Consider the following 19,400-nt stretch of genomic DNA (forward strand, 5'->3'; position numbering starts at 1 on the left):
ACACTCACCATCTCGATACCTTAGGCATTGTTGCATCTTGACCAACGTTCACTACTGAAAATGCATGAATCTTTTCTCCAGGTGTTTCATAAGTCAATTATAGATAAACTCAACCTCTGTACGAGGGATGATACTTAGAAGGTTTATTAACAAATGGGCAATGGCCCATCTAATGAGAACATCTACAGAATGCATCCATGTGGCCTGGTTTGTGACTACTGTGGAGTTTGCTTAATTCTTTTCCATGTGCTGCAGTGTAGTGCTCTCCTTCACTTGCTGCTGCGCTGGAGAGAGACCGCTGATCTGCTTGTCCCCTTACCATAGATGACTTTAGCGGGCGTCCTTTGTGCAGTTGAGGCCTTGAGGGCCCTGCCATGTTAAAAGATTCCTGCTGACTGGCAGGAGGACCTTCTGTCGCTGCGACATCAAGATGGACTATGCCAATGGCGAAGGGGCGGAGGAGAGTCTGCCCCCATCAGAAATGCTATTTTTGTCTTGAGGATCGCTGCATCTTTTTTTACTGCCATTATGTTATCTTGAATAAGTACAGCTACGCCATCCCCCTGTTTTCCCTCTCTATCTTTTCTAAATATGTTATACACTGCAATGTTTAAGTTCAAAACCTGATTTATCTGCAGCCATGTCTCAGTAATCCCTTCCAAGTCTGGCCCCTCCAGCTCTCATTTTATTATGGACACTGTGTGGATGCTGTACAGACGTGTTCACTCATTTTTAACAGGAGTTCCCCTCACTTTATGTTTAACCATGTTTTTAGATCCTGTTTTGTAACTATTTATTCCCTTACCATCAATGTCCTCCCTTACTTTATTTTTTCCCTTGTTCTCCTGCCCTGTTCTGTTTACATTTTAGGCTGCTTACGTTTCTTGTACATCCCTGTCCCCCACCTCTTACTGGTTTACTAGTCTTAGTAGTTTATGAAAAATGGATAGAGGGAGGTAAAGGAATTCAAACATTATTGTTGAAAATAATATAAAGTTGGTGCTTGCAGGAGTTTACAATGGGCGTTAAATAGTAATTGTTGTTGAGTGAGATGTATTTTTACACTTTTAGTAATTTCAGTTTTCAATTTCAATTCAAAGGTTTGTTTATTTAAACATCAACTTCTGTCCTGACCAAGGGCGGAATTGAGACAAGCTTTACAATCAATCATTCCAAGCAAAATACAAAAAGCAGTAGAAAGAACAGAGTAGAGTAATGTACCGATCATCAGATTAAGTTCTCAAGATTCAAAGTCATTAGAGTTTATTCATTGTGTGGATGAGATATGGCATTGGGTTATTCTTTAATCTTCTTGCCTTACATCCTAATTCAGCTGGTACTCACTGTGGGGTCTGTCTGTAGATTACAAATAATGAAGTTTGGAGATCGGCAGCGTTTTGACGAAAGAACGGCAGAGTTGATTGCGTTTGTTGTCGAGTATCTCCAGACCGCAGTTGTGTAAACCATCTGACTAACTACGGTAATTAGGGCCGAGAATGACTTTGCAAGCTCTTTTCTGAACACTCTCAATGGCTTTGCGTTTGCTGCTTTGTGATTCCACTTGACCACACAGGCGGCCTGTATTCCAATATAGGGCAAATGAAAGATATAAAAGTGGTTGCAAGATCATTGCTTGAGAGGAAATGGTATTTCAGCTTACGAAGTATGTACACATGGCTGTAAGCTCGCTTAACAATGGAACTGATGTGCACATCGCTTTTTGGATCTGCCTGTATAAATATACGCAACATACACCTGTAAAAAAAAAAAATACCTGATTCTGATTAATATCCCCTTTGTTTCCTGTCTAGGCAAGTGGTTGGCATGTCAATCAATGGACAACCAAATTCTAATCTTTGGAGCTCAAAACAGATTCAGACTGAACAAGAAAAAAATCTTCAAGGGCCATATGGTGGCAGGTTATGCCTGTCAGGTAGATTTTTCACCTGATATGAGGTGAGTTTTTCAGTTGTAACTTTATACTTAATTCATTTCTAGTGGGCTCCACCACAAGCTGCTCCAAAAAGCCATCTCGTAGGCATTCCACAAATTCCTTTTCTTGGGATCCACTACCAACCTGATTTTCCCAGTCTACCTGCATATTGAAATCCCCCATGATCACTGTAACCTTGCCTTTCTTACATGCCTTTTCTATCTCCTGGTGTATCTTGTGCCCCACATCCTGACTAGTGTTCGGAGGCCTGTACGTAACTCCCGTTATGGTTTTTTTACCTTTGCGGTTCCTCAACTCTACCCACACAGATTCTACATCATCTGACCCTACATCATTTCTTGCTATCGATTTAATTTCATTTCTTACTAACAAAGCAACCCTCCCCCTCTGCCAACCTGCCTTTCTTTCCGATAGGATGTATATCCTTGGATATTTAGCTCCCAGTCCTGATCCCCTCGCAGCCATGTCTCCGTAATGCCCACCACATCATACCTGCCAATTTCAATCTGCACCACAAGCTCATTTACCTTATTTTGTATACTGCGTGCATTCAGATACAACACCTTCAGTCCTGTATTTCCCGTCCCCCTTTCTCATTGTCATCCCTTTATCTGATGTGCTTGAAGTTAGATTCCTAGCCCTTTCCAAACACTCTGTCCTATTTTGTGTTCTGGGGACTTTAATAGCCTCTCCTGGGCTCTCCTTTCTTTTCAGTTTTTTCATAATTTTCCATGAAGTTGAATCCACCCCCCCCCCCCCCCCCCCACCCCACACGCTAACCTGCTGCTTTGTTTCCCATTAGTCATACTTCTTGGAGTTTTACCCTTCCCTCCCCCCGACTTTCTAGTTTAAAGTCCTATTGACCACCCTATTTACCCTTTTCGCTAGAACATTGGTCCCAGATCGATTCAGGTGGAGACCGTCCCAATGGTACAGATCCCTCCTGTTCCAATACTGATGCCAGTTATCTGAACATTCTGTTGAAAGCTATTGCAGTTTAGAACAAATGTGAAAATGAAACATAGTTAATTTTCAGCGATTGACTTCAGAAGGTGTTGACTAGGGGTATGTCATTTTGAAAATGCTCAACAATAGCGCATTGTTCTTGAGGTTCCTTGTGTCTTGCATCGCTAGGTATCTATTTCCACAGAGCTTCTTGTTTCACAGCTTCCTTAAAATCCATATTTAAATTATGAATTATACTGTTGCCTAAACTTAAATGCAGTATATCCACGTGAATTCATTTTATAGAAAGAGCAAGAACTAAACCTTGGTCACTGGAAGAATTTGTACAAGTATTTATTTTAGTGTCCGTGTATTGTAATACATCTAGTAACCTATTTTGAATCTATTTTGAAACAAGTTTCTCCATGCATACTAAAATTCTTTTTGTACCAACAGTTATGTTGCCTCAGGGGATGCTGATGGAAAACTCAATATCTGGGACTGGAAGACGACCAAACTTTACAGTCGAATCAAAGCACATGATAAAGTCTGCATTAGTGCAATCTGGCATCCACATGAAACATCCAAAGTCATCACGTGTGGCTGGGACGGGCAGATCAAACTGTGGGACTGATGGGAGATCTTGGAATTTTTAGATTTACTTGGTATCAAGGCTCTTCAGAGAAATTGTGTTTGGGTTCCTTGAGAAGTGCTCTCTCACCAGGTACTTGTTGCCCTCCTTGCTGGCTGAAGATATGGGCTCAGGGAGAGTTGGCTGCATATTAAACTGAAAGGTTCAATACACAAGAGTATCCTTTGACACTTTCATAAATTTGAGTAATCTTTTTGTTGTAAGTTATGTTTAAAAGAAAAGTGCCAGCAAAACAATCACAGCCGAAAGAAATTTCCAGGTTAACAGTTTTTAACAGGTTCATTTCAGAATCTGTGAACAGATTTCAAATCCTTTAGTGCTGCTTGCATCTCCCAATCATATATTATTTGTTTAGTTCTGAGGAAGCTGTAGCCACAAACTGAAAATGCAAGATAAAAGAGATTCTCAATGTAGAACATCAGAAGTCCAAATATTGGTGATGAAAAGTCCCTCATCGCAAAGACTGTACAATTATACAATGCCCTTAGGCCAAAGCAGTTAAAAGAGTTCTCAGAGGACTGCAGTATTTTCAAAGAACCTGCTGCCTTTGGAGTGCAGAACCATTGTTTGATGTAACTGCATCTAATGTATGACTTCAATGAGCAATGAGGTACCATTCTCTTGATAATTTTAGGGTGTTTTCTTCTATAAAATCAATATATTTTTAATGAAAACTGGATAATGCCTGCATTCTCCATAATTCATTGCCTTTTAATGAAATATGAACATAAAACTTTGAAATGAATAATTTCTGAGAATGCAATTCTGTTAGAAGACCATCAATTACAGCGAAAAACACTGATTCTACTCACCACCATAGTGTCTCATTGTTGAAAGTGACCATTCTTTAACTTTCTGTTGAAATAGTGAGCTACATATATCATTCAGAAATTAAATTATTGACCATTTCAAAACTACTATTGCTTGTATGGACCAGAAATGTTTGTATTAAAGGATTTTTTTTCTGCTTATCCCTATTGCCGAAGTATTCAGGTCCTAGCCATAAACCTGTATATTCTGTTACATGAATCCTGCAAGAGGAATTTGATTTTCAATGAAGTGGTGACCCTTTATACAATGGAGACCATTTATACAGAGAGCTCATTACATAACTTCACGAGTTTTAGTGAAATGTGAAAAACTTTTGTATAACTGAAACAAAGTTAAAATAAATTATTGGAAACCTGAAAAATAAATGGAAAACGCTGGAAATACTGAGCAAATCAGGCAGCATCTGTGGAGGAAGAATCTGAGTTAAATGCTTCAAGTCAATGACCTTTCACCACACCTGGAAAATGTTACCTGAAGAAAGTCATCGACCTGAAACATTAATTGTTTCTCTTTCCGCAGATGCTACCTGAGCTGCAGAGTATTTCCTCTTTATATTTCTGTAAAACTGAATGCTGGTTGAACCAGAGAGCAGAATTTCAAGTATCTTCATTTTTACAGAAAGTTGCAAGATGAATGTGGAATTGAAAATAAAAACAATCCTTGCTGCCATTTGCAGGTCTCCAACAGAAGTCTTTAAATTATTTTTGTGCTGCATGATTAATGAGTTTTTTTTGACATCGGTGAACCGTGCAGACTTGACAGTAAGTTGAGTTCTAAGCTTTTTTTGAAATTACTGTGGCTTCTTTGGTGTACAGTGCATCCCTAATAAACATAATTTTCTATATTATTGTGTGTGTGTGTGTGTGTGTATATGTGTGTGAATGCATTTGTTTCAGAGGCATGTAGGTTTCCAGTGTCAGTTTAAAGCTGACAGTATGAAAGGCCAGAGTTCACAATAAAATGCCAAGCAGTCAATTTTGACAGGCATAAAGAAAGCATTTTATGGAGGGAAATTGCACTTGAACCTTTATCTGCTGAAAACAGCCTATTTGACTTTTATAAATCTCAGTTGCAAAAGAGGTTATGATCTGGACAGTTATTAATCATTGTGCACTTTGAATAGTATATTGGAAGTTCAAATCTTTGTAATTTGATACAGATTTTAATATCCTGACAGGTCAGTCAGCATACAGGCCTCCACGATATCTTGTATGATCTCATCTGATGGACCGAATAAGTTCGCATTTGTGAAGGGTAATAGGCTTTCATTTGCAGAGGCCATAAATAAGACAAATGTGGTGGTATTGTGATGATTTATCAAGTTGATCAATGTCAGAGCTGAGGTAGAGAATGCACAAAGACTGAGAAACCAAACCATTTCCTCTGGTTTGTGGGTAGAAGAAAGAAAAGAAAACCAATGATCCCATGTTGAAACAAATACATTCAAAAGCACAAGGTTTTCTGTACAAATATTTACCCAGCACAAGCCTAAAGAAAGCAGCAGGGTCACTGGTATGTGCCTTTTTGGCAATTTCTCCTTTTATCCCATCTAAAGTAAATGCTTTTTAAAAGGCTATATTTGGAGTGCTCACCAGTTCACCTAATGCTTTTTCTAAAAGTTATATTTTGTAAAAATATATAAAAGTAATGCAATGATTGCTGATGATAGGTTGATCGTCTGGACTGTTACTACAGAGAAATGGTGAAATGATTATTAAAAGTCTAGTGTGTTTTATTTATAAGGTGCCATTACAACCAACCTAATATTTAGAAAGAAAGAAACTGACCTTATATAGTATCTTGCACACCCTGAGGACCTCATAGCAGTTCATAGCCAATGAATTAGTTTTGGAGTGCCAGTACTATTGTAAACAAATGCAGCAGCCAGATTGTGCATGACAATACTCAATGAACAGTGAGTAATGATTGACCAGATAATCTCTTTTTGGTAATTGAAAGCCAAGTATCAGCCAGTATTGGAGAACTGTCTGTTCTTTAAATAGTACCAAGGGCTCTTTCACACCTATCTGATCAAGCGGACTAGGCCTGCTTTGGCATCTCAACCAAATCATTGTACCTGCGCAGAAGCAGCACTCCCTCAGTACTGCAGCTTAGATTATGTTTTTACGGACAGGAGGGGGCTTTAATTTAAACAGTGCTGATTTCTCCTCTCACCATCCATCCGTAAACAGAAAGGCGTTTCGATTTTGATTTCCCCCATTATAGGCGGTGGTGTATTTCCCAACTCCTCAGTTTTGGTGTGATCCAATTTCTGTTAATAACCCCACAACAAACTCAATATAGGACAAACTTAGAGGGGTAGTTTATTTGTGCACACTCAAACACGAGAGGAGGGTTGCAACATAGCCTCCTTTTCATTCATACAATAAATGAGGGGGATAGAGAAAGAAGGGTTTACAGGGCAGAGACCACAGAATAAAGAATTATTGTTTCACATGAGTCCAGAATCGAAGTCCAATGGTGTATTCCTTCACAGAGGTCGGCAGGTTGAAGACTGATGCTGGATAATTCACTTTTCCAGTAGAGATGACTTCCACAATGGGATAGGCCCGTAGAGGTGAATTAGTCTAGTAGGCAATGGTATAGGAGTTCAGAGGTCCTAGTAGAAACAGTGTAGATGGGGGCCAGGCAGGCATTCACCTGGACCGAGCCCTTGTTCTGAGCTGCTGCTGCTAGCTAGATGGAAGATGGCAGACTGCTTTGCAGCTCCGCAAGGCAATATTACAGGTTCCTCCATTTGGTGGGGCGGTGGGGGGGATAATGTCACATGACTCCTACTTCTCCACTATGGCTTTGACAAAGGATGTCTGGATTCTTGAGATTGTTAATGTTTCAACCATTAAGAATTTGAAAGGAGGTCCTTTGTCTAGCAGACTATTAACCTCCATTGGCCAGGCTTGGCTTAGGAAATATAGATGGCCTTTGTATAATTTCCTTTGAAATTGGTTTCTGCAGCTCCCATGGTCATTGGCGTCTCTTCAGACGTAATGAGGTGTCATCTTCTCTGAAGTGGGAGCTGCCAATTTGTGAAGAATCTCTGAAGTAGTCAAAGTTGTTTTTATATTTAAAATGGCCACAGCTACCTGGCCATGATCATGGAGGGGCAACCCCTCTACAGGCCGCAGCTGTAGCCCAGCAGCCATGAGTGGTGCAAATGGGGTGGGGAGATCCCGTGCAGGATTATTCACAACCCTCCCACCCCTCCACTCTACCTTTCCTATCATGAGGCTGCCTTGAAGGGCTATCCATGGTTTGGAAATCTCAGTTGGTCCCCTTAATTGACTTCAAGTGGTGACCAACTGTTCCAGCCCCAAACTGATCTCTCTTAAAATGGCTCAGGGTTGGGATTGTGATGGCAAACTGGCACAATGGCCAGGGTGCGAGATTGAGGACCCACCCCACAAATGAAAATCTTGACCCTAGTGCATCAGGAGGAGCTCCCACTGAACCCTACAAGGAAACCATGGCCATTTCTGCCACGAGCTTCCTTTTTACTACAACTTCTCCTGATCCCTGCCCAACTGACATTCTCCTGGAGGGACCATACCCCATGTAATTCTAAGGCAAAGATGTACATCACGGATGGTTCATGTCAACATGCAGATAATTCTTATAAGGAGGTACAAATCAAAGGTCAGGCATTTCACCACAGGGCTAAATAAAAATGGGGAAGGGTTCGTCTGGATAGTCTTGTGCATCTTCCAGTAGTCAAGCACGGCTCAGACAGCATCCTGGAGACAGCTTGCCCCAGTGCAGTAGATGCAGGACTTTAAAGGCTTTGCCAGCCTCTCACCACACAAACCTCAACATCCAGAAATCCATTACCTTTAACCCTGTCTCATTCTGAGCATCACTCACTCATATCTTAGTCTATTAACTTCATACACTACAACCTTCTTTATAAATCCCTCCTTGGAGTGTTCCAGCCCCTCATCTCAGAGCACACCTCTGTGTGTACACTCCTCCTTAGACAGATTGAACTTTCTGACAAAGTGCAGAATGCTTTTTTTCTCACAGGAAGTCAAAATAGTGGTATCCTCATTTAACAAGGTGTGTGTGGGGTAAGAAGTTTAGCAGCTGGAAAAAAAATCAGTTGAAAGATAAAAATGTCCTACTTATGCCACCCCAACCCCAGTATTTGACATTGCACTGTCAATTCCTAGAACTTGTTAAATAAGAGCTTCACAAATACTGTGCTCTGCTTGAAATGACAAGTAGCTAAAGCAGCTCAAATTCTAATGGATGCTGATAACAGTAACGGAGCTGTCATTGCCCATATTCTTACAACCTGAATGAAGCTATTTTATTTGCATACAGAAAGAAAGCTATAAAGCTTATACAACTTTGCTTTATCTAACTGTAGCCCGGCCTGTACTTTCACAGAAACCGCACTCCACTGGGACCAGAGTTCTGTAAACTTTTCCAGGAAGGTTTAAGCTGACAGCTGCCATGAGCCACTGAGCATTGAAGGTCTGAATTCCACCTGAAATAAGCAAGAGATTTGCATCAGCTGTTTATACAAGCCTGATATGAATCTCCTGCTTTATGCCCCTGAGCAAAATTCCATTGCCTAACAATTGAGTTTTTATTCCAAAAATCCCATCGGAGTCCCCAACTCCCTGCGGTTTATATCTCTCCAGCTGCTATGGTGCTGCTTCAAATTTATGACTTGATTCAACTGAACTCCAGGTGGAAAAAGATCTGATTGGAGGGGACATTCAGAACAATGATAGGAGACATGCAAAAATGATACCTGCACCCAAAACTGGGTTTATTTCAACAAGTATTTTTCCCCCTAAGCTTCTACCCAAGCATTCATACTGCCAAATGCAAAAACTGGCATGAACGAGTGCAATCAGATTCCCTTTTAGAACATGGTTCTTGCTTTAAGAAAATATTCCTTGATATAGTTAAGAGTGGTAACTTTGAAGGAGTTTGACTAATGGAACTGAAAACAGATTTATTTGAATCAGTGTCTGGTCCACCAACTGAGTAACCTGATTTTAAATAACTGCAAATTACTTGACAAGCAAATGGTTCTGTATAGCTTTTTATGTTGGATTACAGTAGTTTCTCTATAAATTTTAAAAGCATATATTCAGAAGTTTTTACAGTATATCTACTAGTGTCCCTGCACCCAAAAGAAGCAGCTTAATAGAACCAGAGGCAACAAGAGGGAATATGAGTAGTTAGGATCTGGAGAAGGCAAATTCAATTGTGGCTTTTGAAAGGAAATTTGATAATTATCTGAAGAAAGAGGATTTGCAGGGCTATGGGGAAAAGGCAGAGGAATGGAATTAGTCGAGTTGCTCTTGCAGACAGCTGGTATGGACACGATGGATCAAATGGCCTCCATCTGTGTCATAACCATTCTATAATTTTTAAAGCATCCTCGGTGGTCTGCAAATGAGCTTAATTAAACTCCTGAAGGTGACTAATTGATGGGTGGGGGAGGTGGCATGGCTAGTCTTGTGGATGGGGCTGGCTTCCAGTACAATATTCTTTCAACCAGCGCAAAAGGTTACAGAAACTCAGTTTGTACTGAACGTAGCCCGCACTTAAAATGCTCTGATCTTTTGTGCAGGTTACAACAATTTAGGGTGAAATGCGCCAAGAAAAAATAGTATATCCAAGTGAAGAATCCAGGCCCTTTTCCCCATGAGGTCTGTTTGGATTTCATTAGCTTCAGAGTGACCTAGTAAGATTGAGTCAGCAGGTTGTAATAATGTAGTTTTTTGAGCCAAAGCCAACCTACCAAAGCAAAGGACTTTGCCTAGATTTTCAGGTGAAGAACTCACTGAATAAGAAAACAAAATGTTCTGCAACAACAGCAATATACATAGGGACTCATTAGGTACAGAGAGATCTCAGCACTTGATGGGGTTGTGGAAAACAAGAGGACACAGCAGAAGCAGGGGTGGGGGGTAGAGTGCAAGGAAGCAGAGTGAAGAAGGGGCTTAAGTCGGTTTTTGAAAACAAGGTGATAAAGCTAAGGGGAAGACTTCTGGAGGTAGGCGACAGGGTGACAGCTCACCCCCTCCACCGCCCCAAACCCGTGATCTCTACCACCAAGAAAGACAAGGACAGCAGCTGTATGGAAACACCACATCCAAATTCCCCTCAAAGTTACACACCATCCTGACTTCGAAATAAATCCAGGTTTGTCATTGTCACTGGATCAAAATCCTGGAACTCCATCCCTAGGAGAACCGTGTGAGTAACTTCACCACCAAGACTGCAGCAGTTCAAGAAGGAGGCTCTCCACCACTTTTTCAAGGGCAACTAGGGATGGGTAATAAATACTAGGCTTGCCAGCCCAAATCCTGTGAATGAATAATTGTTTTTAAAAATTCTGAAAGTAAAGAAACATGTTAAATTCATAAACAAAACATTTTGAAGTCCTCGTTTTTTCTCCTTACCATGAAAACATCTACATAGAATGATACAGCACAGAAGGAGGCTATTTGGCTGATCTTACTTGTGTTGGGTCTTTGATAGAGCGATCCAATTAATCCTGCTTTTTCCCCATAGTCCTTCAATTATTTTTTTCTTTCAACTTTATTCAGTATTCTTTTGAATGTTACCATTGAATCTGCTTTCACCAACTTTTCAACAATCCCTTTTCGGATCACCACAATTCACTGTGTAAAAAATGCTTGCTCCTGTCATTTTTTTCTTTCTTTTACCAATCATATGCCTGTGTTCGATAGTCACCCTCCTGCCATTGGAAATAGTTTCTCCTTCATCTAAACCATTCATGATTTTGAACACCTCTATCAAATCTCCTCAATCTTCTTTGTGTTAAGGAAAACAACCCCAGCTTCTTCAGTCCCTCCATATAACTCAGCTCTCTCATTCCCAGTACCATTCTGGTGAATCTCTGCTACATCACATTTCTAAGACCTTGAAATCCTTTCTAAAATGTGGTGCCTGGAATTGAACATGTCTGCCCATTTTAGCAGTCTTTCTGCAACCTCCTGAAGTCCATTACTGAATTCAGATTGTTTACTGGATTTCTGAGTTTCATGTCATCTGCAAATTTTAAAATTTTGCCCTGTACATCCAAGTTCAGGTCATTAATATATATCAAAAAGAGCAATGATCCAAATACCATGCCAAGGAGAACACTACTGTATACATCCCTTCAGTCTGAAAAACAACCATTCTGTTTTCTGTCTCTTAGCCCTTGTATTCATCTTGCCACAGCCCCTTTGATCTCATGGGTTTAACTTCTGTTAAAAAGTCTATTCTGTGGTACTTTGTGAAATCATTTAATCAAATATGATTTGCCTTTAACAAATCCATGCTGACTTTCATCCTTTAGCCCCTACTTTTCCAATAATTTTATCCCAGTTTATTGAATCTAAAGGTCACTACTGATGTTAGGCAGACTGGCATGCTGTGTTTATCTCTGTGCACTTTTTAAACAAGGGTGTCACATTGAAATCCTCCAGTCTTCTGGCAATACTCCCATATCCAAGGAGAATTAAAAAAATGTGACAAGAACGTTCATAATTTCCACCCTTAATTTCCTCAATAATTTGCGATAGATCCCGTCTGGATCAGGTGGCTTTTCTACCTGAAGAATGGACGACACTTTTGTACCTCTCTCTTTGTCTTTTTTTAAAATCAGATCCAATATCACTACTGACTCTTCCTTTCCTGCTACTTTGGCAGCATCCTCTTCTCTAATGAAGACAGATGCAAAGTACTCACTCAGCCATGCCCCCTTCCTCCACAAAAAGTCTTTTTGGGGTAAAAACAGAAAATGCTGGAAAAACTCAGCAGATCTGGCAGTATCTGTGGAGAGAGAAACAGAGTTAACGTTTCGAGTCTGCATGACTTCTTCAGAGCTAAAGAGAAGTAGAAATGTGATGGATATTATACTGTTTAAGAGTGGGTGTAGCAAAATAGAAGGTGAGGGATAGGTGGAAGCGATGGAGAGATTGACAAAGATGCCATGGACACAAGACAAAAAGGGAGTGTTAATGGTAGTGTAAAGAAAGTGCTGTTAGTGGCATAAAGGTAAGATAGCAGAATGTGTTAATAGCCAAACAAGGGTCAGCTCTGTGAAAGCACAGCATAGAAACAAGTGACAGATGGCCCTGTCGGTGGTTGGGTAGGGGGTGTGGGGGGAAAAAGGATTTAGAAATGTTTTTAAATTGCATTAAAAAGGGGGTAAAGATGGAGGAGGGAATTCATGGTCTGAAGTTGTTGAACTCAATGGCCAGAATTTAGGCCCTGTGGTGGGTGCACGCCCGACCCGAACGGGCATAAAATCACAAGATAATGTCAGGTGTGCATCCCGACGTCACTGCGTACTCACGCGATATTTCGCTCGGTGGGCCTGTGCAAAAGTTGGAAGATCACCCGCCAACAATTAAACGGGCAATTAAGCTCATTAACGGCCCAATTGTAAACAATTTTTCGTCGCCCATCCTTTGTGTTCTGAAGGTTAAAGTCAAAATGGCAGAGGGCAAGAAAGCAGGAGCTGGCAAGAAATGTGCCTAGAAAATCATTAAGAAGGCCCCACCGTAGAGCAGCCAGAAGAGGAAGAAAGCCAGGAAGGAGAGTTACTCCATCTACATCTACAAAGTGATGAAGCAGGTTCACCCCCGACACCGGCATCTCTTCCAAGGCCATGAGCATCATGAACTTGTTCGTGAACGATATTATCGAGCGCATCGCGGGTGAGGCTTCCCGCCTGGCCCATAACAAGCGCAGCACCATCAGCTCCCGGGAGATCCAGACCACCGTGCGCCTGCTGCTGCCCGGGGAACTGGCCAAGCACGCCGTGTCGGAGGGCATGAAGGCGGTGACCAAGCACACCAGCTCCAAGTAAAACTCAACAAATCTAGAGAAAAAAAATAACCATACGGTTGGCGGACAGGCCAATCAGCCAGGTGGGCTTTACATTTTTGATGAAACCTCATTCAAGGGCGGGATGAAATCTGAGCTAGGATTTAAAATAAAAAGAAATATTTGGGGACTTTTTTTAAATGAGATATCCTTTCTGGTGCTTGATTGTGTCGCATGGACAATTTTTGAAACATTTTTGTGCTTTTATTATTTGGAGGTCTGCAGCTCCCTGAGGCATCTGTCTGCCTTCAGGGAGCTCAGGGGAAGCGCTCACCAGCACCCGCGGAGACGTCTGTGCCCACCCTCTTCCGACCCCCACCGGCAGTGCTGATCCTTTCTCAGGGCACGTTTCACACTGGCTGGCCGTTAATTGGCCAGCCAGCGTGAAATTGCGGGTGGTGGCCGATCGCGGTTGGAGACGCCTGATGACTGTAAATTTCAGGCCAATGTTAAGTCCGGAAGGCTGTAAAGTGCCCGATCAGAAAATGAGGTGCTGTTGCTCCAGTTTGTGTCAGGCTTCACTGGAACATTGCAGGAGGCCAAGGACGGACATGTGGGCATGAGAGCAGGATGGTGTGTTGAAATGGCAAGCGACAGGGAGGTCTGGGTCATGCTTGCAGACTGAGCAAAGGTGTTCCGCAAAGCGGACGCCCAGTCTGCATTTAGTCTAGACTAAGTTTAGTCTCCCCAATGCAGCGCTTCAGTTGTACCTCCTTCAATTTGGTCTACTGTATTCTTGCTCTCAATGCAGTCTCCATTACAGTGGGGAGACTAAACACAGACTTGGTGACTGCTTTGCGGAACACCTTTGCTCAGTCCGCGAGCATGACCCAGACCTTCCTGTTGCAATTTCACACATCCAATGCAAAGTGGAGGAACAGCGCCTCATCTTCCAATTAGACACTTTACAGCCTTCTGGACTTAATATTGAGTTCAACACTTGAGATCATGAATCCTCTCCTCCAACGTTACCACTTATTTAATCCATTTGTTTTATTATTCATTTTTAATTTTTTTTCTTTTTCTGCCCCCCCCCCCCCACCCCCCAACCCTACCACCCCTACCACCCCCACCTCTGGGTCATCTGTCACTTATTTCTATGTTGTGCTTTCAAAAGCGCTGATCTTTGTTCTGCCATTAACACGTTCTGCTATCTTATCTTTATGCCACTATTAGCATTTTCTTTAGTCTTTAACACCGGCATTAACATTCCCTTCATCTTGTGTTCATGACAATTCCTGACAATCTCTCTTGAGCTCCCACCTATCCCTGACCTTCTATTTTACTCCACCTGTTCCATGCTGCATCCCCCTCTAATAGTAAAATATACATCACATTTCTACTCTTCAGCTCTAAAGAAGTCATACAGACTCGTAACGTTAACTCTCTTTCTCTCTCCACAGATGCTGCCAGATCCGCTGAGTTTTTCTAGCATTTTCTGTTTTTATTTCAGGGTTCCAGCGCCTGCAGTATTTTGCTTTTATCCAAATCTTTTTGGGGTTCCTAATTGGCCCAACCTTCCTTTGACAATTCTTTTACTATTTTATATTAGCCTACTAACCTGTTCTTATGCAATCTCTTTGCCCTCTTATTCTTGTTTTAAATCTTCTCTGTGTTTATATATTCAGCTTGGTGTATTATGAATCTTACATTTGCTATAGGTCTAATTTTTCTCTCTCATTTTAATCTCTATTTCGTCATCCAGGGAGCTCGAGCTTTGGATGTCCCGCCTTTCCCATTCGTGGGAATGTACCTGCTGTGTACCCAAACATGTATCCTACAGTAAGCAAACTGGTTTAGTGGCTAAACTCTGACCTTTGAACATAATGATAGGGGTTCAAGCCCTAAATATCCACCTTCCCAGGACTTGAGCATATAAGCAAGTGTGGTACTGATGGAGCTGTTCACTGTCAGAGGTAGCAGCAAACATTATGCTGAATCCGTCTATTGTTTCAGGTGGTAAAGATGCTGTCGTAACATTTAAAGGGGCGAGGGTTCTCTTGATGTCCTGACTAACATTCAATCACCCATAAGACATAGTAAACTGAACCACAGATGTTTGAAGCACAAAAGTAGAACATTCAGCCCATTATGTCTCCTAGCTCTTTGCCTGAGGAATCCAAAATCGATTGTGCAGTCCATGCATTCTCCTATAGCCCTGTATCTTCTGTTTCAAATATTTATCCACTTTTTCCTTAAAGATACTGTGATACCATGAAACTTTCAATCCAGATTGACCATGATCTTATTGAATGACAGAGCAGGCTTGCAGAGCCAAATGGCTATTCCTGCTCCTATTTCTTATGTTCTTAAGATCATATATTCAATTGCTCCCGGTACAAAGCACTCCATTCACTAACAATCCCTGTATAAAAATAGTTATCCCAATCTCTCTCACTATCAACATCAATTTTAAACCAGTGACACCCCCTATCACTGATTCTGTGACCACAGGAAGCAGTTTTCTTTCCTTATTCACCCTAAGAAAATGCTTTGTTATTTTAAAAAAAACTTTCAATGAGGTTAAGCCGTCATTCACCTATATGTTGGATACAATATTGGTCCTGTTGCCTCTGTAATAGTGAATGTAATTCAGATTAATTCATTGTATGTTAATTGTTTCTAAGAGATGTAATAGGGTATAAATGTGAATTATTTCTATTAATTTATGGTGGAGGAAGCACCACCAGCTCTTCAGCCCACTCCCATAGAAGCACAAAGCTGATTTCAACCTCCACAGAGTTTATTTTAAATTGAACATTTTGTTTTATGAGAGGCAAAGAAAATGAAAGTTCTTTATTTTCCTGAACGTTTCCATTTCCTTCTGCAACATGTATGTCATTTTGTCACCAATGTTGACAACTGTCCACCCTGAGAATTGGCTCTCCCATAAACACATTCCACGTTGCATCATTACTACCTTTGACCCTTAATGTGTGTAACAGCTAAGCTTGTCCATATTATACATTCGTCATGATTAGTGAATAGGTCTCTGTTTCAGTAACATTCATATCAGATACTGGCCCTTTTCACTTTACGGTTTGAAGAAAGCCATAGCATCGAGCAAAGATTTGTAATTAAGCAGCCTTGGTCACAACTTTTAACTGTTCTTCCATAAGTGACTCAAGGTTTTGTTTTTTTTAATTTTCCTGAAGCAGGTTCACACTGGGGGAGATGGTGGTAATGTCACTGGACTAGTAATCCAGAGGCCCAGGCTAATTGTTTGGGGACGTGGATTCAGATCTGCCATGGCAGCTGGTGGAATTTAAATTCAGTTAATAAAGCTGGAATGTAAAGCTAGTTTCAGTAATGGTGACCATGACAACTATCACCAATTGTCATAAAAACCCATTCACTAATGCCCCTTGAATGAAGGAAATCTGCCATCTTTACCCGGTCTGGCCTACATGTGACTCCACACACACGCCAATGTGGTTGACTAGCTGCCCTCTGAAATGGGCCAGCAAGCCACTCAGTTCAAGGGCAATTAGGGATGGGCAACAAATGCTGGCCTTGTGAGTGACACCCACATCCCATGAAAGAATTAAAAAAGACACTGCTGACCTCTGATAGCTTTTTCTGAAGCAAACTAATGGATGCATCATTGGTGGCCCAATGTGAGCACTTAGAAAGTCAAAACAGTAGTAAAATTCCGCCCTTAAAATGCATAGAGCTGTGTAGTTTGTTACCAATGTGTTCTGTATCTCCTGATTCACTATCTCCACTGGGTATTGATCCAGCTCAGTATGTAGCTGCTACTAGCATTGAAAGCTTGCTTTCGCAGGAAGATTTGTGGTTTATTTATGTTCTTGTAACTGCGGAAAAGCTTGAAGCTCCTCAGTTCTAGCTCCTTCAGAAGGCTGTACCAATACCGAACAACATCACTGTCGTTTCCACTGACCTCGAACCCAGACCAGTGTAAATGTATTGCAAAAATCAATTGTCCAATTTCTTCAATGACATTTTCTAGAATTAAGTTTTCCAGGATCTTCCACTCTGCACTCTCCAAGTCTGCCTTGAGAACATCAATCTAGGAAGAGAAAACAGATTTGATGGGACATGCATTTGGAAATCACTGATACACAAACAGATTGAATGGCAATATATCAAACTAATCAGTGTCACGACTGCTAAATGACCCCATGCCAGAAACTTGAGCACAACATCTAGGTTGGTACTGCAACGCAGTACTGAGTGAATGCTGCACTGTCAGAGATGCTGTTTTTCAGATGAGACGTTACACCAAGGCAGATCTTCCCTCTCAACCGGATGTAAAAGATCCCATGGCCGTATTGAAGAAGAGCAACGGGGTTCTCCCTAATACATCAGCCAATAATTATCTCTCAACCAACATTATATGACCATTCTCACATTGCTGTTTGCGAAACTTTTCTGTGTGCAAATTGACTGCTACATTTCCTACGTTACTACAATGTAGTACAATGACTACACTTCAAAAAGTATTTTGTTGATTATAAAGCTCTCAACATCCTGATGTTGTGAAAGAAAACTATATAAAATGCACCTTCCCTCCTTTTTAGTGAATAAATTGTGACGACCTCTGACCAGGAAGCAGTACAATAAGGAGATTTTTGTAATTTCTTTAAAATGTCTGTGGAATGCTTGAAAAAAAAAATTAGAATTTGCATCAATTGTAAAGAGATCAATTGTAATTTTCTTGAATAAGAAATACTGGTCCATGTGACCTAGTGACCCATGACCTGGAAGCAGTACCAATAGGAAAGAAATTGAGATACAAAAAGCCAAAAAGAAGGCAGACAAAGAAGCTACTGCTGTAAAGAAGATATGAGAGCAGGAAGGGGCAGGCAGTCAACACACGGATGCAGGGAGACAGAAAGAGGAACACACTAAATTATTTTGAGGAGAAGAAGCAAATCTCTCTCAGGAAGAGTTTAGTTTTTCTGTTTGGCAGAAAAGGAGACAGAAGCTTTTAGAAGCAATGCTAAAGCTGGCTAAAAAGGTCTAAAACCTGGAAAGCTGTGTGAATACCCCGGGGAGGCTAAACAGCTGGATCTTTTCCCAGAAGTGACCAAACTGTGAACTGTGGTGTTATTGGTTGATTGGTTGGTTGAAAAGGATCTCTGGAAAGCTACACCATCAGGACTGATATGACCCAAGGGAGAGAGGGTTCATAGAAGTGTCCCTTGTTGATAATAATTATACCTGTGAAATTTGAAGGTTAAAGCTGGTGTCAGATAGGACACCTGGCCTACCCTGCATGAATAAAGAATGGCATATTGTGGAACTGCGTAGCTACATAGTGCCACAAGTCTACACGGAGTGATGCAGGTTCTTGTGATTATGTAAGATATCTTTGTTGTTTTTTTCTATTCATTCACGGGATGTGGGCTTCACTGGCTGGGCAAGCATTTAATGCCCATCCCTAGTTGCCCTTGACAAGGTGGGGTGGTGAGCTGCCTTCTTGAGCCACTGCCGTCCATGTGGTGTAGGCACACCCACAGTGCTGTTCGGAAGGGAGTTCCAGGATTTTTAGCCAGCGACAGTGAAGGAACGGCGATATATTTCCAAGTCAGGATGGTGAGTGACTTGGAGGGGAATTTCCAGGTGGTGGAGTTCTCATCTATCTGCTGCCCTGGTCCTTCTAGATGGCAGTGGTCGTGGATTTGAACGGTGCTGTCGAAAGAGCCTTGGTGAATTTCTGCAGTGCGTCTTGTAGATGGTACACACTGCTGTTACAGCACATCGCTGATGGAGGGAGTGAATGTTTGTGGATGTGGTGCCAATCAACCGGGCTGCTTTGTCCTGGACAGTATACAGCTTCTTGAGTGTTGTTGGAGCTGCACTCATCCAGGCAAGTGGGGAGTATTTCATCACACTCCTGACTTGTGGATGGTGGACAGGCTTTAGGGAGTCAGGAGGTGAGATACTTGCCACAGGATTCCTAGCCTCTGACCTCCTCTTGTAGCCACAGTATTTATATGGCTAGTCCAGTTCAGTTTCTGGTCAATGGTAACCCCCAGGATGTTGATAGTGGGGGATGCATTCAGTGATGGTGATGGTAATGTCAAGGTGTGATGGTTATTGGAGATGGTCATTGCCTGGCACTTGTGTGGCACAAATGTTACTTGCCACAAGCCTGAATATTGTCCAAGCCTT

The 19,400-nt window shown here is 41.5% G+C and overlaps 2 protein-coding genes across 4 annotated transcripts in view; one reads left to right on the plus strand and one right to left on the minus strand.

Annotated features, from left to right (window-relative positions):
• The window catches only part of cdc40 (cell division cycle 40 homolog (S. cerevisiae)), a 159,915-nt gene extending 154,686 nt beyond the window's left edge, over positions 1-5,229 (plus strand). Inside the window, exons 14-15 of the mRNA XM_078542583.1 lie at positions 1,812-1,956; positions 3,356-5,229. Coding sequence (XP_078398709.1) covers positions 1,812-1,956; positions 3,356-3,533 — 323 coding nt within the window. The 3' untranslated portion in view covers positions 3,534-5,229. The remainder of the gene's footprint in view (positions 1-1,811; positions 1,957-3,355) is intronic.
• Positions 1,097-19,400, minus strand: part of mettl24 (methyltransferase like 24) — a 132,675-nt gene continuing 114,371 nt past the window's right edge. The window contains exons 5-6 of one of the 3 annotated variants that reach the window (XM_078542588.1): positions 17,164-17,292; positions 1,097-1,578 (exon numbers count right to left, since the gene is read on the minus strand). In XM_078542588.1, coding sequence (XP_078398714.1) covers positions 1,330-1,578; positions 17,164-17,292 — 378 coding nt within the window. In that variant the 3' untranslated portion in view covers positions 1,097-1,329. Of the gene's footprint in view, positions 1,579-13,153; positions 13,258-16,951; positions 17,293-19,400 lie in introns of those variants that run through there. The other 2 variants (XM_078542589.1, XM_078542591.1) reach the window with 2 other exon arrangements.

This window comes from Cetorhinus maximus, chromosome 5 (genome assembly GCF_964194155.1).
Source record: "Cetorhinus maximus chromosome 5, sCetMax3.hap1.1, whole genome shotgun sequence".
Taxonomy (NCBI): Eukaryota; Metazoa; Chordata; class Chondrichthyes; order Lamniformes; family Cetorhinidae; genus Cetorhinus; species Cetorhinus maximus.